Source organism: Protopterus annectens, chromosome 3.part0, assembly GCF_019279795.1.
Source record: "Protopterus annectens isolate FY-2018-M chromosome 3.part0, PAN1.0, whole genome shotgun sequence".
Classification (NCBI taxonomy): domain Eukaryota; kingdom Metazoa; phylum Chordata; order Ceratodontiformes; family Protopteridae; genus Protopterus; species Protopterus annectens.
This window is the reverse complement of record NC_056731.1, coordinates 1,197,604,865-1,197,628,215: the sequence shown is the minus strand read 5'-3', so window position 1 is coordinate 1,197,628,215 and position 23,351 is coordinate 1,197,604,865. Positions and strand designations below refer to the sequence as shown.

At 37.9% G+C, this 23,351-nt stretch overlaps 1 protein-coding gene across 1 annotated transcript in view; it reads right to left on the bottom strand.

The window, feature by feature from the left end:
- DNAH5 (dynein axonemal heavy chain 5) overlaps positions 1-23,351 on the bottom strand; it is a 1,226,896-nt gene that overhangs the window by 128,011 nt on the left and 1,075,534 nt on the right. The window contains exon 39 of the mRNA XM_044065791.1: positions 7,341-7,493. Within this exon, the coding sequence (XP_043921726.1) occupies positions 7,341-7,493 (153 nt within the window). The remainder of the gene's footprint in view (positions 1-7,340; positions 7,494-23,351) is intronic.

The window sequence follows — 23,351 nt, the reverse complement described above, 5'->3', positions numbered from 1 at the left end:
GATGTGTAACTGAGCCCATTTCTATTTTCTTAGAAGAACAATTAAAACCATTGTTGAAAAATATTCAAAGTTATACTTGTGATACTAATGATTTTTTAAAATGTCTTTATCAGTGGTGTTCTGTGAATGAAACTGCCAACTCATTGTTTACTGTCATCCCTAATGAATAAGGCACACAGGCTGAGAGAGAATATTTATGTGTGAACACAACATTCACAAATGGGAAAACAGAAATGATTTGTGCTCTCTTAGAAGTTTTACTAAAAAGTAATGTTTTTCTATTTGGAGAGCAGCTGTACCTTCAAGTATCGGGTGTTGATATGAGTATACCAACAGCAAATACTTATGCTAACATAGTCCTATATGAAAGGGAGAGTATGCATGCATACAGATGACTACAGATGCAACATAATGTAACCAGCAGTTGGATGTGTTAAGACAAGAATTTCAGATGATAGGCTATGGTAAAGGTCTTTTCAATGAAACATCTAACTATGTAGCTAATGAAAGAGATGGTAGAGCCAAACCATATTTTTTCTCAGATCATCCACAGACTAACCAAAGTCACAATAACACTAAGTTTAGATACATCATGAAATATAGTGTTAATATTAGTGATGTTACTGATATTATACAGAGAAATTGGGACATACTAACTGATTTGCCAGATTTAGGTAAAATAGGTACATCTCCCAGTTTTACTTTTAAGAAATGCCCTAACCTGAAACAGAAAATATGCTATAAAGAAATGCATGAAAAGAAGGATCAATCCAATAAAATTAAAAGAAAAGGTAATGTTCCATGATATAATTGTGTTTTTTTGTAAACACATTGATCCTTCTGTTACTTTTGAGCATCCATGAACAAAGCATATTCATGAAGTTGATTGCTTTGCTACTTGTAACAGAAAATCTGGTTTATTTAGCTATGTACAAGACATGCACTAGTTTCTATATAGGTAAAGCTAAAAGAAAAATTAAGGAGAGAATTTCTGAACATATTTCAGAAATTAGAAGGAATATACTTACTAATTTCTTGACTAAATATATTCATGACAATGGTATAGACCATGCATTTAAATTTAGAGGAATACAAACAATATTTTTTAACATAAGAGGTGACGATGTTATAAATGCCACTGAACTAGCTGAATACAGGTAGATTTTAAAAATGACCATGCACCTAAATTAACTGCTTCAGTTAGTTTAAAATCTGTATTAAAACAAATGCAAATGAAACTGAAGTGAATGTTGCTGTTGACTGCCTGTATCTGTTGTGCTTAAGTAGCTTTTGAATGTACTTTATAGATGTGTCGCTGTGTCATTAAACTTTAGGTTCTCTGTATAACAACCTGAGGTCTTATTGGGCAATGGGATCATCTGCTGTATTTAAAAACTGTGTTTGAACTGTGATTTATATGCACTGAAGAAGGGGCTATTTTAGAAAGCTCTGCTATTTGTATTTGGATTAAAATAAGAGAGTTTTTTTTTTTTTTTACTTCTGGTGTTGAGATCCGTTTTTTTTATTGTTTTTACTATTTATCATATTTAATCCATTGATCTCAAACACTCAGTTATACTCCTTGAAGTTGATTATATACATCAATTTCAAGGTTGCACAAAGGGTGGATAAAAAGGCAGACACCATTGTTGCTGAAAGTAGTTTCAACAAACAGTATTCGCTCTTTTTGCGTTTGCCAAAATTACCTTCATCGAAGTGACATGTTCCTGCGTGTGACACATCACACAGAATTGTGGTAGACAAAACTTTTTCTAAAAGAATACTGCTGAGTTAGACATTAGAATGTTCAAGCACTGGCAAACATCTCAAGGGGAGAAATCTTTGCTATCACTTTTAAAATAAGGAGGAAAAAGAAAGACTTTGGAAACTTTACGAAGAAATGAAAAGTGATAAATTCCAGTAGGATTTTGACAAAGTTTTCATGGCAGAAAATGTAACCAAGGTTATAAACATCCCAGTCATATCTTAAACTGTATTATTATGATGGGAAGTAAAAATATGTTATTAGAATGGAGTGCCATTTTGGAAGATCCTGCACCTATGACAAAAAAAAAGGTGCCTAGTGAAGGAATGGAAAATTAACATGAACCACAGTGCTAAAAGCGGTGATAATGAGCATCTTCCAAACTCTATATATATATATATATATATATATATATATATATATATATATATATATATATACACATACACACACACACAATATATATGTGTGTGTGTTATATGGGTCCTAGTTGTTACAACAAAAGTACAGTTCATCGAACCGTACTTTCGCGGACCCACTTTCGTGAAAGTACATTTTATCGAAAATGCACTTTCGCTAAAGAAAACCAAAAAAAAATAACATGCAGTTTGCATGTAACATTAGTTGTACATCAACATGTAGTGTTGGTGTACAACTAAGCAAACTCTTGTTGAGATCGTGGTACAGTGAGGATAAGGGAATATTCCCTTTTCCCCACTGTAATGCGATTTCGGAGTTAGAATATTAAAGTAGGGGAGGTGTGGGGGTGCAGGGGGATTTTCCCCCATGCATAATCGTGTTTAGTGTGTATTTTTTTATTTAGTTTTTATTTTTCCATGAAAGTACATTTTCTAAATAATGCACTTTCGCAGATGTCAGTTATCGGAAGTACAGTTTGATGAACCGTATTTTCGATAATACGTTTTATTTATTTATATATATATATATATATATATATATATATATATATATATATACACACACATATATATACACATATATATAGACACACACACACACATATATATATATATATATATATATATATATATATATATATATATATATATATAGACATACACACACACAATATATATATACAGAGAAATGGACATACAGGATGGTAAATTATGCTGGCCAACAAAATAATTGCTTTAGAATTAGTAAAAATGTAGAATGAAGGGGATATACTGTAGCAGAATATATATTTACATAAGAAAGACAAAACAACATAAATGTATACAAGTACCCTGTATAATATTTAAACAAGAACAGCAAATGCTCATGTTTTGTGAGAAGCTTGGCAGAACATGGAATTCAAATAAAGAAAATATACAAAAGGATTTTAGTGAAGAAAAAACACAAGAGTCCGTGAAAAGTAAGGAAGCAATATTCTGAGGCTTAACATTATACATCGAACTATCTGACATGCCAAGTCCTACAAAATGTTGCTGTAGCTGGCCTTTGCAGCTACAGTCTACAGTTAATATGTTATTAATAGGCATCTTCTGTATACTTTATTGTTATTTACAAAGGGCAGGTCTTATGCTTATTAATCTTGAGGCCATCCCCCAATAACACTGGCTACTGAGTTAGTGATACATGTGTTTTTCCAAAGAATTTAAAACTCGGCCCCTTCCCCTTTTTTTTTTTGACTGTGATGGAACCATGTGCAGATTTAAGTGTTAAATTAAAATATAAAAAAATATATGAGTTGTGCAACACAAGAAATTAAACTACTTTTCAACGATCAGAGGAGATTATTTAATGACTGCTAAAACCCAGGCATAACAGCACAGCTGATATGATTATGATCAGTGGTGTATCACAAAATTAGAAAGAAAAATATAGAAATTATTTGTCTCTCAAGTCAATTAGTATGCGCATTATGCTAGAGGACACCTTTACATTGTGTAACGACTCTGGCTTCACCTCACAGATGTAGTGTTACATCATCACAATACATTCTTTCATGTGTTACTTCTTAAGAAAGAAAATCTAGAAAAAAACCTGGTACCTTTATCCATTTTTTTTAATCTTGGAGAATATTATTCTACAGATGACTAGACAGAACTGATATGTAAAGAAAACAACAGCATGAGACTCATCTTAGTTAAAAAATATACTGACTGGGTATCAGAATCACCCACAGCTGTATAAAATACATACTGCAGGTAAGTCAGTTTACGTAACTTTGGGAAATGCAGTTCGGAGACATGTTGTTTACCTGCAACAAGGAAGATGTCTTTATTGGATAATTTGCATGTGTCTGAATTGCAACTTACTACTGCCTGTGTTAAGAAGTACTTTGCAGAGGTAAATACCACTGTCAGCTCATGCATCACATTGACACAGGCAGACTACTATTATAATCACTTTCATACATGCAGACATTTATATTTGTGTGTACACAACACACACACACACACACACACACACACACTGACATCTACAAACATATATACACATTCACTGGACATCACACGTTCCTCTGAACTTGAACAAACTCAAGGACGTGCTTATCCATAATCCCTACACACACAAACACATACCTACACTCTCAATCTCCTAGCTACCCCAACCCCCATACTGAAAGCACCTAGGCAGGCAGGCATGCAGTCACAAATGCAAATACACACACAGAGCTTATGCACACCCCTGCAGACATGAGCATAAACTATCACACATCCACATATTCCTCGCCCCCTACACTAATACATCTCCTCTGAACTTTGCAAAATTTGCATGCAATGTGGCCTTCTTCCATTACCTGAATGGATGAACACCATCTTTTGGCTATGTTATTACTGTGGTTGTCCATCCAGTTTATGAAGCTGAGTGATTCCATGAATCACTTGACAGCATAAATGGATTGCAGTAGGCATTTCCTGAATTGCAACTTATTACTATCAGCACTAAGTACTTTCCACTGGAGTCACTCTAACCAAGGCCTTCAGACAGGCTTTCTGCCATGTGAATGAAGAACTGGAATGGTCATCACTCTGCACAAGGGTGGGCTATCAATGAACCCCAGGAACTAGAGAACTACAGACTCATATGTCTGACTAGTCTCATATGTAAAGCCATGGAAAGAATCATCATGGAAATGATTACTAATAACACAAAAACCTTTAAAACATTAGATCCAACCCAGTTTGGTTTTGTCAAGGGCAGATCATTCCTACTTAACCTGGTGGATTTCTTTGAGAAGGTCACAAAGGCAATGGATAAGGGCAAAATGGTGTATACTGCCTACCCTGACCTGGCTAATGCATTTAATATAATACCCTACTCTGGCATTGTAAGCAAACTCACAGAGATAGACATATACCCCTATTTTGCATGCTGGATAGCTGTCTGGTTCTCAGATAGGGCCCTGGAAGTTAGGATAGGGCAGACCACCTTCAGAAAGAGGCTAGTCACTAGTGGTGTCCCTCACGGCACTACGCTGGGTCCACTCCTTTCTGGCCTCTACTTCTTGAAAGTCAAGGATAATGTTAAGAGCCTCCTGCTGACTAGGCTTGCAGATGATCACAAACTAGGAACAGTCATAGAATCCCTACCATCCACCCCCAAGGATCAGGCATCCTACAGGAAGGACTAACACAGAGAAATGACTGATGCCAAACCCATGGCTTAAAACTTAATGCCAAGAGATGTATAACAGTACCCTTTGGGAAGTAAGCCACCCTAGGAAATTACCTCATCAACAGAACACTCCTAAGAGTACAACCAGTAGTCAGAAATTTGGCTATGCATGCAGCTAGTAACCTGGATTTCAACCAACACGTGTCTGTGGTAGTAAGGAAATCATTCTATGTCGCTCAATGTACAAGCAAAGGCATGATGTGCAAGTCCAAGAAAGTCAAAGTCATCATCCCACTGTAACTGGCCCTTATTGGGCCATTCATTGAGTACAGTAGCCCCTTTAGTAGGTACCTGACTGGGCACATGCAACAACTCGAACATCCACAGAGTTTCTCACAAAAAGAATACAGGGAGTAAACAGTATGTCCCATGCAAAGCGTACAGACTGTGCCTGGTCTACAAGGCATCCTTGGACGCCACTCTGATGGACTTTTGCAGATCCAGAAAATGAATATCCTCAGAATTACTCAATCTAGGGATTCAAACTTTGCTTGTGACATTAATAGGATGCACTGAGGGACAGGTATGTGTCTCAGAGAATATAGCCTCTCTGGAAACAGTGTTCCATCTATACAAAGCAGAGCTCTTCCCTAAAACTATTCTAAAGAAATCTAGACCAGTGGATGGGAATACGCCCTGGGGTTAATAACAATGTCTCTAAAGGACACAGGCAGCCTTAAATCTTGCTATAGCTTACATAGGGTCTGTGTTATATGTTCGAATGCTTAATTGCTCGAACCACTAAAAATTAAACCTTAGTGATCGAACAATTAAATGTTCGAACATATAAAAAATTAATATTTCCAAAAAAAGAAAATGTAAATGGTGTAAGCAGGGGGGCATGCCCCCTCTACACCCCCCACACTCTCAGAGTTAAGTAGTGGGGGGTGTGAGGGTGCAGGGGGGCTTGTCTCCCTGCTTACACTCTTTAGTTTTTTTTTTTTTTTTGTCTCGTTTTTTTTTTTAAATTTTTTAAAATATTCACACATTTAAATGTTCGATCACTAAGGTTCGATCTTTAGTGATTCGAACATTTAAGTGTTCGAATATTTAACATAGACCCGCTTACATATACCCTTTAAAATAACTTCTAAGGCACAGAAAATTGAGGGATACAACAAGGATGCTTGGCTAAGCTTATAAAGGCCCCAGTGGTCATTAGCCTAGTATATACCAATGAACCTATGGAGACAGCACATGGCTGGTTAGTATTAGCTACCACTAGGAATACTTCCCTATACTACACTGCTGCTGGCAGGATAGCCCAACATGATGATTCTTCTGACTGTAGAAAATCACAGCAGTGGGTCTGTCTCTGAAACAGAAAGGGTTACTGAGACGGGCTGGCCAATTGTGGTAGTAGTTACCATTCATTGTAACCCTTCTGAATCCCAGGGACCATTCATCCAGCCTTTTAAGCATTGCTGAAAATGCAACATAAAATTAAATTGAAGCAAAAAATAAACATGCAATTTCAATACAGAAAAATTGCCATGTTTTTGTGATGTTTCTGCTGCCTTAATGCAAAGAAAATAACAGTGAATGAAATAGCATGTTAGTGATAAGTGACAAAAGTGACACCTGTAAATGGTTCATCTCCCAGACCCATACTTATCAAGGGTATCAGAACTTGTCAGAGATTTGGGATACATGGCTAGGCTTAAAAAGGCCCTTGTGGTCATTACCCTAGTAAACACCTATGAACCTAAAAATTGCAAGCACACTAAACCAGTTCTAGCAGATGCATCATCAACTGAAACTGGCAATGAATTTCTCCATTAATCCTGGTACCACTAATTATTGATAAATATCATTTAATTATAATGTAAGCCACTTACTGTACAAATAGACATGGACATCTAAACATTATTAAAATAGGAGTACATGTCATACTCTACAAAACAGGGTGGACTGCCAAGATACATACTTGTTTCATAGCAGTTAAGAATCCTTGTGGGTTAAAAAATCCAGTCATCCAGAAGCAGTTTGGTCGACCCTCAAATATCCAAGAATGGAACTGACGATTTCTTTCCAAAAGTTCAGTAAACCAGAATCCCAGTGTGCTGGAAGCCCAAGAAGCCTAAAGTGAGAACAAAGAAAGATTTAGTTTCATATGTTCATTTTACTTTTTACCATATGGACAATTCCAGACAACAATCCAAGCAAAATCTTTTCCTTATATGTGTGTATCACAAAATGAAATTAAAAAAAACATTTACTAAAGTCTTTCACTTGTGTTTAATGTACATACGATTAATCACATGACTGTACTACTACTCACTTTTTTGCAGAAACAGTGGAAAGATGGATCAACTCAGAAATGTAATGATTTTTGTGCCCAGAGATGGCCCACTGTGACAAACAGTATGAGGGGTTGCCATGAACATAGTTGGTTTTAGACACCAGTGGAACCTGTGGTCATTGGGGACCCTCAATCACAGCAAGTTATCTTATTTTGATATTTTGTTACATGTTGATCAAACCAACAAAAGCTAGTACATCAGTCTTGTGTGCTTAATAAACCAGGTGGGTAATAACTCATGTCTCTGGTTGCAGTGACTGTTTTGTCAAGTAGTAGACTTCAAAATTCATTAAATGTTTTACACTAACATAGTGCCCTTGACTTAATTAAATCTTGTTATTGGGCATTCTTTTTCCACTAAAACTAATATCATAGCCAGCATTAGTTATCTGTGATACCCATGACTGTGGGGAGCCCCTTGATCATCCTTGACTGTGTGGGGGGCCCTGCAAATACTGCTGTTGGCTGGGAGCAAATGAGGAGAGAAAAGAAGAGCACTCATTCTCCGATCATGCATTTATCCTAAATGGGATTGTGATATGACCCTGTTAGGATAATGCTGGTAATAAGTGGCTGAATGTGAGCAAGGTAAATATTAAAGATCAGGGATCCAAAGAGAGCAATCTCAAGTTCTTACTTGAGATTTAAGAAGAGTAGATATTCCTGTCTTTAGAGATGTTTTTCTCTTTCAGAATTTTATGAATAGTGTCAGGACACCAGATACTACAACTCTCAACTTCACTGCTCAAGAATTCTGGGCAAACCAAAAGTAATGGTGTAATAAAGTTTTTTTTTTTTTTAACGAGTCATGTTTTGCATCAACATGCATTTTGTGAAAAACAAGAAGTTTGAAACTCTGACATCTGGTATTATCAACTGTCTGTAATCCTGAATGATTTACAAGGAAATTAATTTTTTTTTACCAGGGACAGAGCAAAAAGTGAGGCAATATCAGGCCATTCTGTAAAATAACGTCAGTGACAGGTATGCATTACTCCCTAGTCAGGTGCATAAAAGTGATTTTTCCCTGCTGTTGCTTGAAGATTGATAAACAATAGTCACTGAGCTGGTGTGGCAGTACTAGTGTCACACAATGTATAGGTATTAGATAAAGTCAGTGTTACTAGTATTACTATAGATTATGCTGTGTGTGTGTATGTCTGGGGGGGGGGGGGGGTAGCATAAGAGAAATAAGCTGGCCAAAATTTCTATCAAGAACATCATCAGTATTGCCATTATGCTTGCTTGTGGGGGTTGTTACAGTGCATTTAAGAGTAAGAAGATGGTGATAATTTCTTTCACTTATCATCATAAAGATATACTTTATACATAACTGGCTGCCTCAGTTTCATAGTCTGTTTAGAAGGAAGTAGAGATAACAATGAAGAAATGTCCCCCTTATCTACTAGAAAGGTTCTCACAGGAGGACTGCGGATCCATTCCTTGACGTTACAGTTCATTGTTTACGCAACTGCTATGCTGCAGCTCTAAAAGACAGCAAACATGCCCATCTGCGTATTACTTTGTATTACTTTTGTTGGTACTTACGTATTATCGCAACCAGATTTTAAACCACTCGATAATACGTAAGTAGCAATACCTCTTGACACTTCTGCAGTTTCTAAGACAGTTTGTAATTCATTCGGACTGAACACAAAACAACTGAGTATTTCTCACTGATTTAAATAGTAACAAATTTGAATTAGCCCCAACATCAGAAAAAAGGCCAGCACCAAGGAAGGTTCAAAAGTAGTTTAATAAAACTGAAACTAGACCGGTTTCAGCAGCAAGGCTTTCATCAGTAGTATAGTCAGCAAAAAGCACTTAGTCATCATCTTATATAATGTTCTCTAAGGCATCTATATGACATCACTTCCTGATAAGTCAAAAATGCAAACAAGGCAAAAGTAATTGAAAAATACAATCAAGGCAAAAGTAATTGAAAATACATAGTTCAGTAAACAAAAGTTTGCCTGAGTTGCATGCATATCTCCAGATTATAATGAAAAAATCCAAAGAGACACAGTATACTGGTATATCAATGATAATAAACAAACTTAATAAAAACATACAATAAAGGGTAAATGCCCAAAAATAAACCCGAAACAAAAGTCAGGTTATAAGAATTCTGGTGTTGAATACCAGCCACAGTATCCTAAAATGAGCTGAAATGCAAAAACCTAAGCAATGCAACCTGATAAGAAATAAGTACATATACGTAATGCAAGTGATGGTTAATTACAAATTATAATTTATCATTTAATCCAGGAGTAAAAAGCCCCCAAGTTTAATGATCCACCTTTTTCTTTGGTATTTAGGATATCATGCCAACCTGTTTTAAAAGATCGATTCCCTATGATATGATCAATGATGGTGAATGTAAATTTGGCAGTGGGATGTTTGATAACATGTCTATATAGTGCATTAGTTAATCTTCTGTTTCTAATGTCACCAAGGTGTTCAGAGATCCTGACACGAAACTGTCTAGACGTTTGGCCAATATAAAATGCATGACATGTACATGTGGCAAGATAAATAATCCAGTCTGAACTGCAGTTACCAAAAACTGTATGTCGATATTTGTCCAGTGTTCCTACTAGTGAAATAAGTAGTTTTGAAAATATAGTTACAAAACTGCAATGTCCACATGGATAAATGCCTGAAAGTTTATCTCCAGTAAGTGTTCTTTGAGTTGGAGTGTGATCCATGACCCTGGTTTTTATAGTGTGAAAATAGATTCCCTAAAGTTTTGCCTTTCCTATAGGAAAAATAACATCGTTCTCCGAGATAATCTTCCAACAATGGATGAGAATTCAATATATTCCAGTGAGTATTAATAATATTTACTAAATTGGCACTATTCCTGCCATAAGTGGTGACAAATCTACATACATCTGATTCCTCATTATGAGTTTTAGTATTGTATTGGAGAAGAGAATCCCTGGATTTAGCATTACTAAATTGGACTGCTGACTCAATAGTACGAGTGGAATAACCTCTGGACAAAAATCTCTTGGTTAGATCCATTTGATGACTCTGAAGATCATCCACTGAGGAACAAATCCTTTTCATCCGCACAAACTGTGATTTCGGTATGTTCGAATAATATGTTTCGGATGAAAACTATCAGCATGTAGAAGGGTATTATATTGTGAGAATTTTCTGTGTACGGACGTTCTAAGAGTGTTATCCTCCTGTCGAATTAAATTGACATCCAAATAACTGATTGCACTCCTATTATATTCCACAGTGAATTCGATACCCCAGATGTTCCCATTCAAATGTTGAATAAATTCCTGGAGGTATTCCTCACCTCCTTTCCATATAAGCCAACAGTCGTCCAGGTATCTTCTCCATATATCAATCTCAGGTAGATATATGTTGTGCAAAGGGTCATATAAAATCATATCTTCCATGTAGCCCATAAAAGATCAGCATAGATGGGTGCAAAGGATGCACCCATAGCCGCACCCTGTAGTTGCCAATAGCAGTTTTGTTGGAAATAAAAACATTTTTAGTTAGAATGTGTTCAGCCATACACAACAATAAGGTGTTCATCCCTGGGGTATAAATTGGTTTTATTTAGCCAGTATTCCAAGGCATTAATACCCCAATGAGGGATGCTGGTATAAAGCGAGGATACATCAAGGGTACACATAAGCCATTCAGGGTCCAATTGAGACTGGAGACTATCTGCAAAAATTCAGTCGTGTCCTTGATTCTTGCTCTAACACATGTTAACAGTGGTTTCAATTTTTCAGTTAGAAAAACAGACAAGGGTTCAGTGAGTGACCCAATGCCAGATACAATCGGTCTGCCTGGTGGCTGATCAATGGACTTATGAATCTTAGGAAGTAGATAAAGTTGTTGTTTCGTGGGATCCTTAACCGTCAAATGAGTTTTGGTTTTATCAGAGATAATTCCAGATTCTACAGCCTTTTCCAAAAATTCATTAATTTCCAAGGCAAAACCTGAGTCGGATCAATCTCCATCTTCATGTAATGATGATGGTTGGAAAGTTGACTAAGACCTTCATTCACATAATACTCAGTATCCATCACCACCACCGCACCCCCTTTGTCGGCAGAAATAATAACAATATCCGCATTGTTTCTGAGTTGTGTGAGTGCTATTTGTTCCTTCCTAGACATGTTATGCTTTATAGTGTCAACAGAACCCAAATTGAAGTGTATATCCTTTATAACCGCCTGCTGGAAAACAGCAACATGTTTATCCATGGGAGGGTTAAATGTAGATTTGTGAAATCTAAAATTAGATGATCTTTGAGCATTGTCAGTTTGATCTTGTTGTTGAAAAAATAATTTCAAGTTAATTTTCCTACAAAAATCCATTGTATCAGAAACCAAAATACTTTCATCAGTGAAAAAAACAGGTATGAAACCAAGGCCTTTATTAAGAAGCGAATATTGATCATCAGTCAAAATATGACTTGAAATATTTAAAACATTAGTACATGAATGATTTACTTCACTATCGACATGAAGAGCTCTTCTAAGTTTTTGACCTCTGTGTTTCCTTCCTGCCCTGTGTTTTTTACCCCTAAAGGGACCTCAGTCCTTCGACCCCTTTTAGCATTTGGAGAATCACCAATATTAGGTGTCTCAGTATCAGTAGTCGAAGAATCCTCACCAGAGGTAATAAAGCTAGGCCCAGTCTTTTTTAAAATAGACCTTGGTCTTTTTTTGCATATAAATGAAGCATTCTTGGTACCATGAGCAAACCTCACACCCCTTTGTGAATCAAATTGTTTGCCCCTATCATAATCTTCCTTATCCCGGGCAAATTTATGCAATTTCTTTTCTTAAGGTTATTTTCCAAAATAGAGATTTCTTTAGATAATTTGCCAAGACAACCCTGAAAACTAGCCTCATGTTCAAACCGTTTCAGGTTGTTACATGTTTTTTCTACTTCAATAATATTACTCTGTATTGTTCTCTCATAGAAAGAGGCCAAAATGTTAACTCTAATCATGGCAGCCTCCTGTTGTGCTTGTTGCCAATCTTTCAACAGAGTTTCATCCGGTGTGCCCACTAGTGGTTGGATTTTACATCTCAATCCTCTAGGGGATATATTCTGTATTTGGTAAGCTTTAAACAATTTACTGTGCCAAATGTTTGTTCTAAGCATCTTAATTTGTTTACCTAATTGAAAGAATAAGTTTTCGCAACCGTCAACTGGATCCATGATTTGCATTTCAGCTCATTTTAGGATACTGTGGCTGGTATTCAACACCAGAATTCTTATAACCTGACTTTTGTTTCGGGTTTATTTTTGGGCATTTACCCTTTATTGTATGTTTTTTATTAAGTTTGTTTATTATCATTGATATACCAGTATACTGTGTCTCTTTGGATTTTTTCATTATAATCTGGAGATATGCATGCAACTCAGGCAAACTTTTTTGTTTACTGAACTATGTATTTTTCAATTACTTTTGCCTTGATTGTATTTTTCAATTACTTTTGCCTTGTTTGCATTTTTGACTTATCAGGAAGTGATGTCATATAGATGCCTTAGAGAACATTATATAAGATGATGACTAAGTGCTTTTTGCTGACTATACTACTGATGAAAGCCTTGCTGCTGAAACCGGTCTAGTTTCAGTTTTATTAAACTACTTTTGAACCTTCCTTGGTGCTGGCCTTTTTTCTGATTTTGGGTCTAACAAGTGCTCTTGCCGTGCACCAGCCTTACTTGCTAGCTCCTATACACTACATTGAAATTTGAATTAGCGTTATATGGAAACAGGAGGCCAAATTTTCATATTTCGTGGACAAACAAGATTCAGAGGACAACTGGGTCTTTTGTACGCTGTACCACAGTTAACGGCAGTTTGGGAGTAATGTGTCTTTCAAATGATGGGCACTTATTTTAAGGTAGGCAAAATACCTACACTGCTAACTACATTTTCAACACAGTGACTTCACTCGATGTATAAGTAAATCAGATGCCACACCATGGACAGAAGATACAGTCCTGCTGCTCGATTTGGTTTTGTCTAAATGTAGTAGCAGATATAAAGGCAAACTCAACTATGGACTGTGCATTCCAATCTGCAAATGACAACTCAGCATCAAGAGGTATAATCCCTTCAACAGTAGTCCTAAAATAGTAAACTGAATGCAGACACAAACATGCACATATAAATATAATAGCTTGAAAAGTGCTAAGAAGCAACACACAGTAATCACAATAGAAGAACACAGCCTACAGTTCCACTGCGAAGCACTTTGCAGACACAAAGTGGGGAGATACGCTACTGAGGAAGAGGAATTTTACTGTTGTTCCTCTTCCTACATCTCATAACCACATTGACAAAATACCAGTTAACACTTCACACACACCTTTCGACTTAAAGATGAAGTTGTTTTGCGATCGCATTACGAATTGCACCAGGTTAAAAATCTGGTTGCGATAATACGTAAGTACCCTTTTCTTTAGCAATAACTTTACCTCAGCACACAGCAAAGTAAGTTTAGCTTTTATTCTTTTGTTCTAACTTAAGGTGACTTCTGTTCCCTTAGCTCCTTATATTGCATTTTCTTTTTTTGTCTTCATCTTGGGGGGAAGCACCTTAACATATCTCTGTGCTGGGCAAGTACCATCCCTCTGAATGGAAAAGATCTCTCAATCGTCATGGGTTATGCAATCTCCCCATGTCCAAAGGGACAGCTTCTTTTTTTTTTTTTTTTTTTAGCATGGCTGACCAATTCAAGAAAGATGTTAAATTTACCTCTTCCAGAAAAAGGCCATACTTTTATACCATAAACTTAAAAATTCCTGTTGGTGATGAAACCTCAGTTGAGTAGCGAAACACCTTAAATTTTAACCCTAGAACTAACAATGAATGCCTAATGTGATGCTGCCCTCCAGAGTAAGATACTTCATTAACATATCAGACACAACCAGTATTGCACAAAGCCCTAATCTTCTCAGACCTGGCTGAATACAATACAGACAGAATGCCCACTTCCTCTTGGTAAATGTTTATAAGCTATTATGGTTATGACTTCCAAACAGAACAAATAAAATCTAAAGTCCACTCATACGCTGACACATAAAAACTCCTATAACATCTTCACAAATATTTTGAAACAGCACAATTCATTAACAGAGCAATGGTCATCCAATGGATTAATCCTGAAATGACACACAACTCACAGCAATCTGTATGAACTCCCCAGTCAAATCATATCACTGAAAATACACAATCTTCAACAGCTATTCCTGACAGCAGCACTGTAAATCTGCTACTTGTCACTGAGCTGCAACATAACCAAACATCCTCCTTTCTGCTTCCTAGTATTACTATTGGCTACCGGTAATTAAACAGAATGCCCTTCAACTTTGCAGTCTTTCTTCTTAAACTCTCACCTATTCATATAATGAAGGCCTACTTACACTACATTTCTTCACTTTTTTTTAGTTTTACAAACTCAGTTTATTTCAGCCCAAAACTGCTGACATTTGGTTACACATATGCGTCAGCCTTAAACACAGTATTTAAAATTACCACAGTGTCTTAATAGAAGACTATAGTGCACAATACACTACTGTGTGATCAACCAAAGCTTTTAACAACTGACAGGCACACTGCAGTACAAGTCACATTTGATTTTTCTAGAGTATTTTAAGAAGCAGTTCTTACAGACTGCCCATTGCACAGCATCTTGTATAAACATGAACACTAGCTCAGCATTTACTTTTGTGATTTCTAGACCCATTTAACTCTACAAGAAACACAATGGAAACACTTTGTACAAGTGTGTAACCTGTTGTTTCACTTGAACTGTACCTGCTTTATGTACAACTACTGACCTCTCTAGAAACCCATACTGCATCTTGTCTACACATGTCTGCTGAATACATCATGAAGTTTCATTGTCACAGAGAATGAGGTCTGCCAGCAGTAGATACCAGAAAGTAACAAACTGGTTACCTGACAATCATAACATAAGGAAAATGTGTAAATAGTCAATAAGGAGCCAGCTGGAATAAAATATATAAGCAAATACTTCCCAGACACAAAAAGAACCACCCAAAGCTGAATGCCACTCCACACATAAGTGGATATTTTTATTAGGACAGCATTCTGGCAGCTGTTACAAGCCTCCCACCTGCTCTGTGGCTAGCCACTATAAAGCAAAATAACAATTAACAGAACAAGAAACTGTGCATCCCAAATGCTTAGCACTGTCTCCAGATCTTATTATAGTATTTCACTCATCCAAACCCCCCCCCCCAACGCATAAGTACAAAATCCCAGCAGGACAGCCAGTGTCATATACAACCCACCCCCCTCCATGCTGCTGAGTCTACATATAAAATGGTACTTACAGATTGCAGTACTTATTCACATTGAGTTAAACTGAGTTAAATATATAACTGCCGAAAGTTTTCTCTGCCTCCCAACTTTGCCTAAACCAATAACCATAAATGGGCCAAAGAGCTGTACTGCATATGCTGCATACTGTACCGGATACATGAATGTTCAGCAATCAATTATCAATCTTTCCAAATTTCAGCCAGGAAATGCCTTTGATCTCAGCAGATGATGGCCACCTGATCAACCACTACTCAATTACTGGTGTCACATCAGATTCCTGATACCTTCACCATACTGCTTGTGGTTTGTGAATCTGTCAAACCTCATTTACCTAGTGGAAGAATAAATCCCACCAGGAACAGAAGTATATTGTGCTACCAAAGGATACATTGCAGAATAGCAGATAATTGATCAATTTATGCACAATTTTCATGATGTATTATACAATATTTTACCCAAGTCAGAATCTGATATAGACTGAATAGCAGAATAGCAGATAATTGATCAATTTATGCACAATTTTCATGATGTATTATACAATATTTTACCCAAGTCAGAATCTGATATAGACTGCTCACTCCTAGACACAGCTGCCTGCCTTTTACCATACTTACTACCTCAGTGTATATGGTGAACAAGCACTCGTTTAGACTTAACCCTGAGCCTCTTGCCATAAGAAATCTTCATCCAGAGTTTCTAAAAGCTGGAGCCAAGGCATTGCCTTTCCAGTATTTATTCTAATTATTCATTCATTCATTCAAAACCAGGCTATGTTCCTACCGTTTGGTAGCGGGATCTGGCAGTACCACAAATGCAAAGTTAGATCTGCTACTGCCTTGAAGAATTATAAACCCACTGAACTCCCATCACCAGTCTCAGAAATTTTGGAGAGATGTGATCATTATAAACTCATTCAACATCTTATAAGCTCACACTTAATTCTTAACACACAACAAGCATCAGATCTAAATATTTATGTAACTATGTGTGAACTGGCTAAGCGAACTACTCATTAGACCTTTCTCCACCATGACCCAGGCTTAAAATGGAGAAATACAATTAACAATTAACATGGTGTTGTTGACATGGCAGCTATACTGCAGAATGAGAACAGATAAATATAAACAGAAACAGAAGATTAAGTTACAGAATGATAAGCAGTGATAAAACCAGACAAACAGCAATCAACTTGGCTAGCTGTGCCCAAGACAAAGAATTTAAAGGAAACCTTTCAGTGATTCCTGATCATAGTCGGTACTAGTTTCCACATGCTTCACCATACTTATAGATCACAATGGAGCTCATATTACCCTTCTGTATACAGCTGATTACTTCCACAACAAACTCAGCTGTGAGTAGTATGCTAGTGTACTATTTTTTTATATTTGTCAAGAGTTTTTGGTATTCTGCACTATTCTAATTTTTCTCAGTGTTACATCGGCCATGGTTTCCCATCTATAGCTCTCAAATTTTACCTCTAGAGTTTGGAACAAAGCAAAAATAATTACGGAAAGGGTCCCAAATTAGGGAAACGTTTTTTAAATTGTGACAATAGTGCTAGATAATAGGGTGCTAGTTTGTTTAGGCAAAACTAAAAACAAATTGCAATGCATCCATCAGCGGATAGTCCATTTCAAGTCTGATAAGAACAAGTATTACACACACAACTTCTCAAAATAATTTCCAATTTTAAATGGGATGGAACAGAAGTCTGAGAAAAGATCAGGGTCCCACAAAAAAATGGACATTTGAGAGTTATGTTCTCATCTAGTAAAACTAAATTGTTTGCCAGTTATTCTCACAGAGAGCAAGCAGCCAGGGAAAACTGCATCCCTCAACCTATCCTCTCTCAAATGATAGTTGTAACAAGACAGGAGCCAAATTGAATGAAGGTACAGGGGGTCTAGGCTATGAAAACATGCTAGAAATTCTTCATTGAATCCTTTTGATCTGACATGATCAGAGAGAGTGTACCAACCTATGTACAATAGAAGCTGCTACGAAGGTCTGTCAGTCTCTTATTTAATTAATTAATTTACTTACATTGCATTTGTTTACCAGGATTGCCCAACTGAGCAAAAGTTGGTGAAGAGAATTTCATTACTTTAGAGAATTACTTCAAATCCCTGTTTTGGGACGAATTTAAACTGAACTACTCTCCTCAAAACTTCAAGAAGAAGTTGATTTTTCTTCAATGGCATATGTTGTACTTTCCTTTCATAACCCAGTCTCAAAAAAAAAAAGGATCAGAAAAAAAGAAAAGAATAAGGGATATATCTTTTAATGTAAAATTCTGGACTACAGCTTTTCACAACCACAAGTAATATCAACTGGTTGCCTAGTGTAAACTTGTCAAGTTCAATTGTCAAAAGTTTAAACCACATGGGTTATTCCCCATTTCCCTTAGGTATTCTGACTTGAGAGTTGGCACATGTAAGTAAGGGGATGGGGTTAGAGGGCTTATCCCTTGAAAACAAATACTTTACGGGTTGTACCTTTCAACAAGTTTGCAATCAATGAACTGGACTCAACGTCACATATTTTGTCTGAAAATTTCTGAAAAAAAAAAACAGTTACTGAGAGATAGGCACTACAAAGGTCAAACTACTTTGGTGCTGAAGTGACATGTGAAGCACGTGAAGCAGTGATAAAAAGCAATGTAAAACACCTGATTAACTACTAATAAAAGTGAGGCAATGGTCACAAAAAGGATAAGAAACAATAGTTGTGTAAATTCTTACTATAAATATAGATGTCCTTCTCTTCCATGTTGCAGTATTCTTGTTGTGGGATTTCCCACCTCAGGCGACCCATATGTTGGCTCCTATACAAAAGCTTCAGCTTGGCTGTTTCAGCTTCAAGGGACATCACACATAGGGCCATAAATCAGGGGCCTTAAATGTGACATCTGCATGCACAGACCTCAGAACTTGAAAGCCCAGCAGACGGAGTAGAAGGCCCAGCAAGAGGAGATGCCAGTGATGTCAGGCATAGGGCCATGGGGCCCTTATGTGGTTTTCATAAGTCCCCGGTGCAGAGTATAGGATACCAAGGGTCTAAGGATATGCTGTACTGAGCAAGAGAAAGAGAAGGGGGTTTTGGAGGGTTGGAAGGAATACTGCAATATGGAAGAGAAGAAAATCTATGGTTATAGTAAGATTTTACACAACTATTCTATGTCCTTCTATTCCTATGTTGCAGTATTCTTGTTGTGGGAGAGTACCACTGCTTAGTTGGAAGGAAGAGTGGTGGATGAAGAGGCTGATTCTACAAAGCCCTGTAGGATTGCCCTGGCAAATCCTGTTCATGCTCTGGAGACATTGTCTAATTTGTAGTGTTTGGTGAAAGTGTGAATGTTGGACCATGTCGCTGCTTCCATAATGGAAGCAGTGTCCAGGCCTTTGAGAAAGGCTTTGGCAGCTGCCATTGCTCTGGTGGAATGAACTTTTACTCCCAATGGGTGATTTTTGCCATGGTGTGAGTAACAGAGGCAAATGGCTTTCCTGATCCAACAGGCGATGGTTTGTTGGAGACTGCCTTGCCCAGGGCCCTAAGGTGGAAGGAAACAAAGAATTGATTGGATTTTTTGATGGATTTTGTTTTGTCCAGGTAAAATCTTAACTGTCTATGTACATCCAAGGAGTGAAGTATCCTCTCCCCTTCATTGGTGGGAGAGGGGAAGAATGTGGGTAGGTGAACAGATTGTTTAATAACAAATCGTTGACCACCTCAGGCATGAAGGAGGGGTTAGTTCTTAGTGTTACCCTGTCCTTGTGGAAAGTAGTATAAGGGGGGCAGGCCATTAAGGCCTGAAGTCCTGACCACTAGCAGTACTGTTTTCCATGTACACATCTGTACTGCAGCTGTCCCAGCAGGTTCGAATGGGTGCTGGGTTAGCTTTTCCAGAATGAAGCTAAGGTCCCAGGGTGGTGGGATGGGCTTTCTTGGAGGCTTTATGTGTAAGACCCCTTTTAAGAAAAGCTTATCATCGAGCCTGGATAGTAAAGGAGGATCTAGTGGTAGGCATACTGTGATTGCAGAAAGGTGAAATGTTACTGAAGAGTACGACAGTCTGCCTTTTAGTAGTTGACACACATATTCAAGAACTGGGGTGGGGGGGTCTGCAATGCATAGGTCCCTTCCCTTGTCCAGACAGCATTTTGAAAATCTTTCCCATTTAGCTAGGTATGATTTTCTTGTAGTAGGTTTTCTAGCCTCCCCCAGGACTGAAAGCACGTCCTCTGACTAGTGGTGCCTGAAGGGAATTAAAAGTTTATAACCCATGGTGTCAGTGATAACATCTGCAAGTGTGGGTGGATAAGGGTTCCCTTTTGTTGTGTCAGAAGGTCCACCTTGTGGGGTAACTTGTGATGATTGCCCTTGGCTAGATTGTAAAGTAGGGGGAATCACTGCTGCCTTGGCCAGTACGGAGTCACCAACAAGATTTTTGGTTTGTCTTTCCTGATTTTCAGGTGGACTTTCTGAATTAATGGGAAGGGAGGAAAGGTATATAGAAACTTCCCCTTCCAAGAAATGCTGAAAGCATCTACTCTCCAAGCTAGAAGTGAGTAGGTCTTTGTGCAGAAGGTCTGCAGTTGTCTGTTTTGGGGGGAGGCAAACAGGTCTATTTGAGGAGTGCCCCACTGGCAGACTATGTCTAGGAAGACTGTCCTGTCCAACATCCATTCATGTTGTGGAGAGGATGTCTTGCTCAGAAGGTCTGCTTGTTTGTTGTCCTAGAAGAGGATGTAGGATGCATGCAGGGACAAGTTATGGCAAGAGGCTAAATTCCATATCAGTAAGGTTAGTCTGCACAGGTGGTACGCTTTTGTCCCTCCCTATTTGTTGAGGTACCACATAACTGTGGTGTTGTCTGTAATTATTAGGAGGAAATCTGGTAGTAGCAGGAGGCTGAAGGTCTTCAGAGCCAGGAGGCCTGCTGTCATTTCTCTCACATTGATGTGCTTGGCCTTTAATGAAAGGTGCCATGTTACTTGAACCCTGTAGGATGCCAAAGTGGCTCCCCATCCTGAGTCTGATGCATGTGTATGCATAACCTGGGTTGGGATAGTGGACTGGAGGGGAAGGCCCAGATTGAGCTGGACTTGTTGAATCCATCAGCAGACCTCAGCCTTTATGCAGGTTAGGAGTGTGATTACTTGATACAGGGGATGCTGGTGTTGGAACCAAACGTTTTTTAGATATCACTGCAGCTTTTGCATATGCATTCTGGCTAGGGGAAGCATAGTAATGGTGGCTTCCACTAAGCCACTGGAGGCAAGAGGGAGCTCATACCATATTTCAAGATTTTTGAGACAGACTGAATGCAACTACCATTTGCCAAAAGCACAAGACACAGAGAGATACAAAGCCGACTGCTGTTTTCCATAGGAAATCATTCCTAGTAGGAGATTTTTTTTTCTATTTCAAGTTGATGTGACCCATGGAGATGATGCATATAACTTCAGCTGTGTGTGTGTGTGTGTGTGGGGGGGGGGGGTGTTTGCCTCCTACAAAAATACATGCAGTTTAAGCTTTCACCCTTCTGGGTTTTAGGCATTAGTTTTCAGTGTTTTGGTTTCTTGTAAAATGAGGTTTCACAGTAGAACATAAAGAACTCCATCATCCTACCTTGGAGAAACAACATAATGCAGCTGAATCAAGATGTACAGGCAAGGCCTCTACTGCATGAAATTATGTTGTTAATGAAGTGCTCAAGAATTACTATTTAGGAACTCCATCAGCCTACAGTGAGGAATCTTTTACATAAACTTTCAAGAATGGAAGTAAAACTATAAGATCTGCAGCTTCTCAGGTCCTTTCTATACAATCCCTTGGATAAGCTATTATCACCAACCTAAAGTCCTGCGACAACAGTGGTTACAAAGAAGTGGCTGTGCAATGTAACCAGCAGTTAATTAAACAGTAGTACCAAGTACAGCGGTAGGGTTGTTGCCTCACAGCAAGAGGTTCTCCTGTTCGATTCTCGGCTGGAGTGCCTTCTGTGTGGAGTCTGCATGTCCTCCACGCGGTAGAGTGGCCTCCGAAAGGCATGTGTAAATGGGTGTACCTTCGTTGAAGGTTGGGTGTCGGGCTGGCAACTCGGCACCATAAAAATTGACTGCCAATCATTAGCGGACTGGAGTTTCACTGTGGCGACCCCTAACCGGGAAAAGTCAAAAAGACAAACAACAACCAATACTGCTAACACCTGAAATGGAAGCTTGTCCACAGAAAGCACCTTCTCTCTCCACAGTTCATTGAATTCCTTCTCTGCTTCCATTTCTAATAGCTTTCCATCTATTCTTTTGTGACAATGCATGCATACATATACTAACCCTCTGATGAATGCACACTACATGATCACTGCTCTCAGAACAGTATTCTCAGACTAGCACCCTTTACAGGATGTGATATAAAGGAACTTGAGAAGGAGGGAGTGTAAAACTAGTTGGGAATTGATGAATGATTGACACTAAAACATGAACATATGTGAGGAAAACTTAGTAAGGAATAGAATAGAAGACTAAAATTAATACTGAAAACATCCTTGACATCTAGGAACAAAGTCCAAGCTATAAAACAATTATCTCTTCCTATTTTAATTTACAGTTTGTAGTGACTGACTGGTCCCAAAAGTGGGTCTATATTAGAACACTGAATGTTCAAAATTTCGAGTGTTCTAATATCGACCCATTTTCAGCGAATGCTGAAAATATCGAAGAAACAGAAAAGCAAATTTTTTCCTAGGGAAAGAATTTAGTTGTCTGTTTCTGCTGCTTCTGTATTTTCAGCACTGTGGTGGAATGTTATGAGTCGGGTTCAGGTAAGTGTGCGATTGTGTGCATGTGAGGGTTAGGGCACGGGTCAGGTAAGTGTGCGATTGTGTGGATGTGAGGGTTAGGGCGGGGTAAGTGAGTTAAGGTTAGGGTATGGGTGAGGTGACTGTGCGATAGTGACGGACCTTAGGGTTAGGACTTGGGTTAAGGTAAGTGGATAGTTACTGGTGTATGTATAGTTTAGTGTAGGGTTAGGTGTAAGGGTTTAGGTGTATGTGTGTGGATTGCTGTTTGTTTGGTGTGCTTGTGTTGTGTGTATGTGTTTTGGAACAGCAAATTTTTTCCCTAGGAAAAAATTTGCTATGCTGTATGTTCGATGTTTTAAATTTTTGCTTAATAGGGTTCAATATTAGAACACTCAAAATTTTCAAAGTTTGGTGTTCTAATATAGAACCCCCCCCCCCAAAAGTTATTGGATCAGCTGGACAGGAAAACAAGAAAAATGCTTCA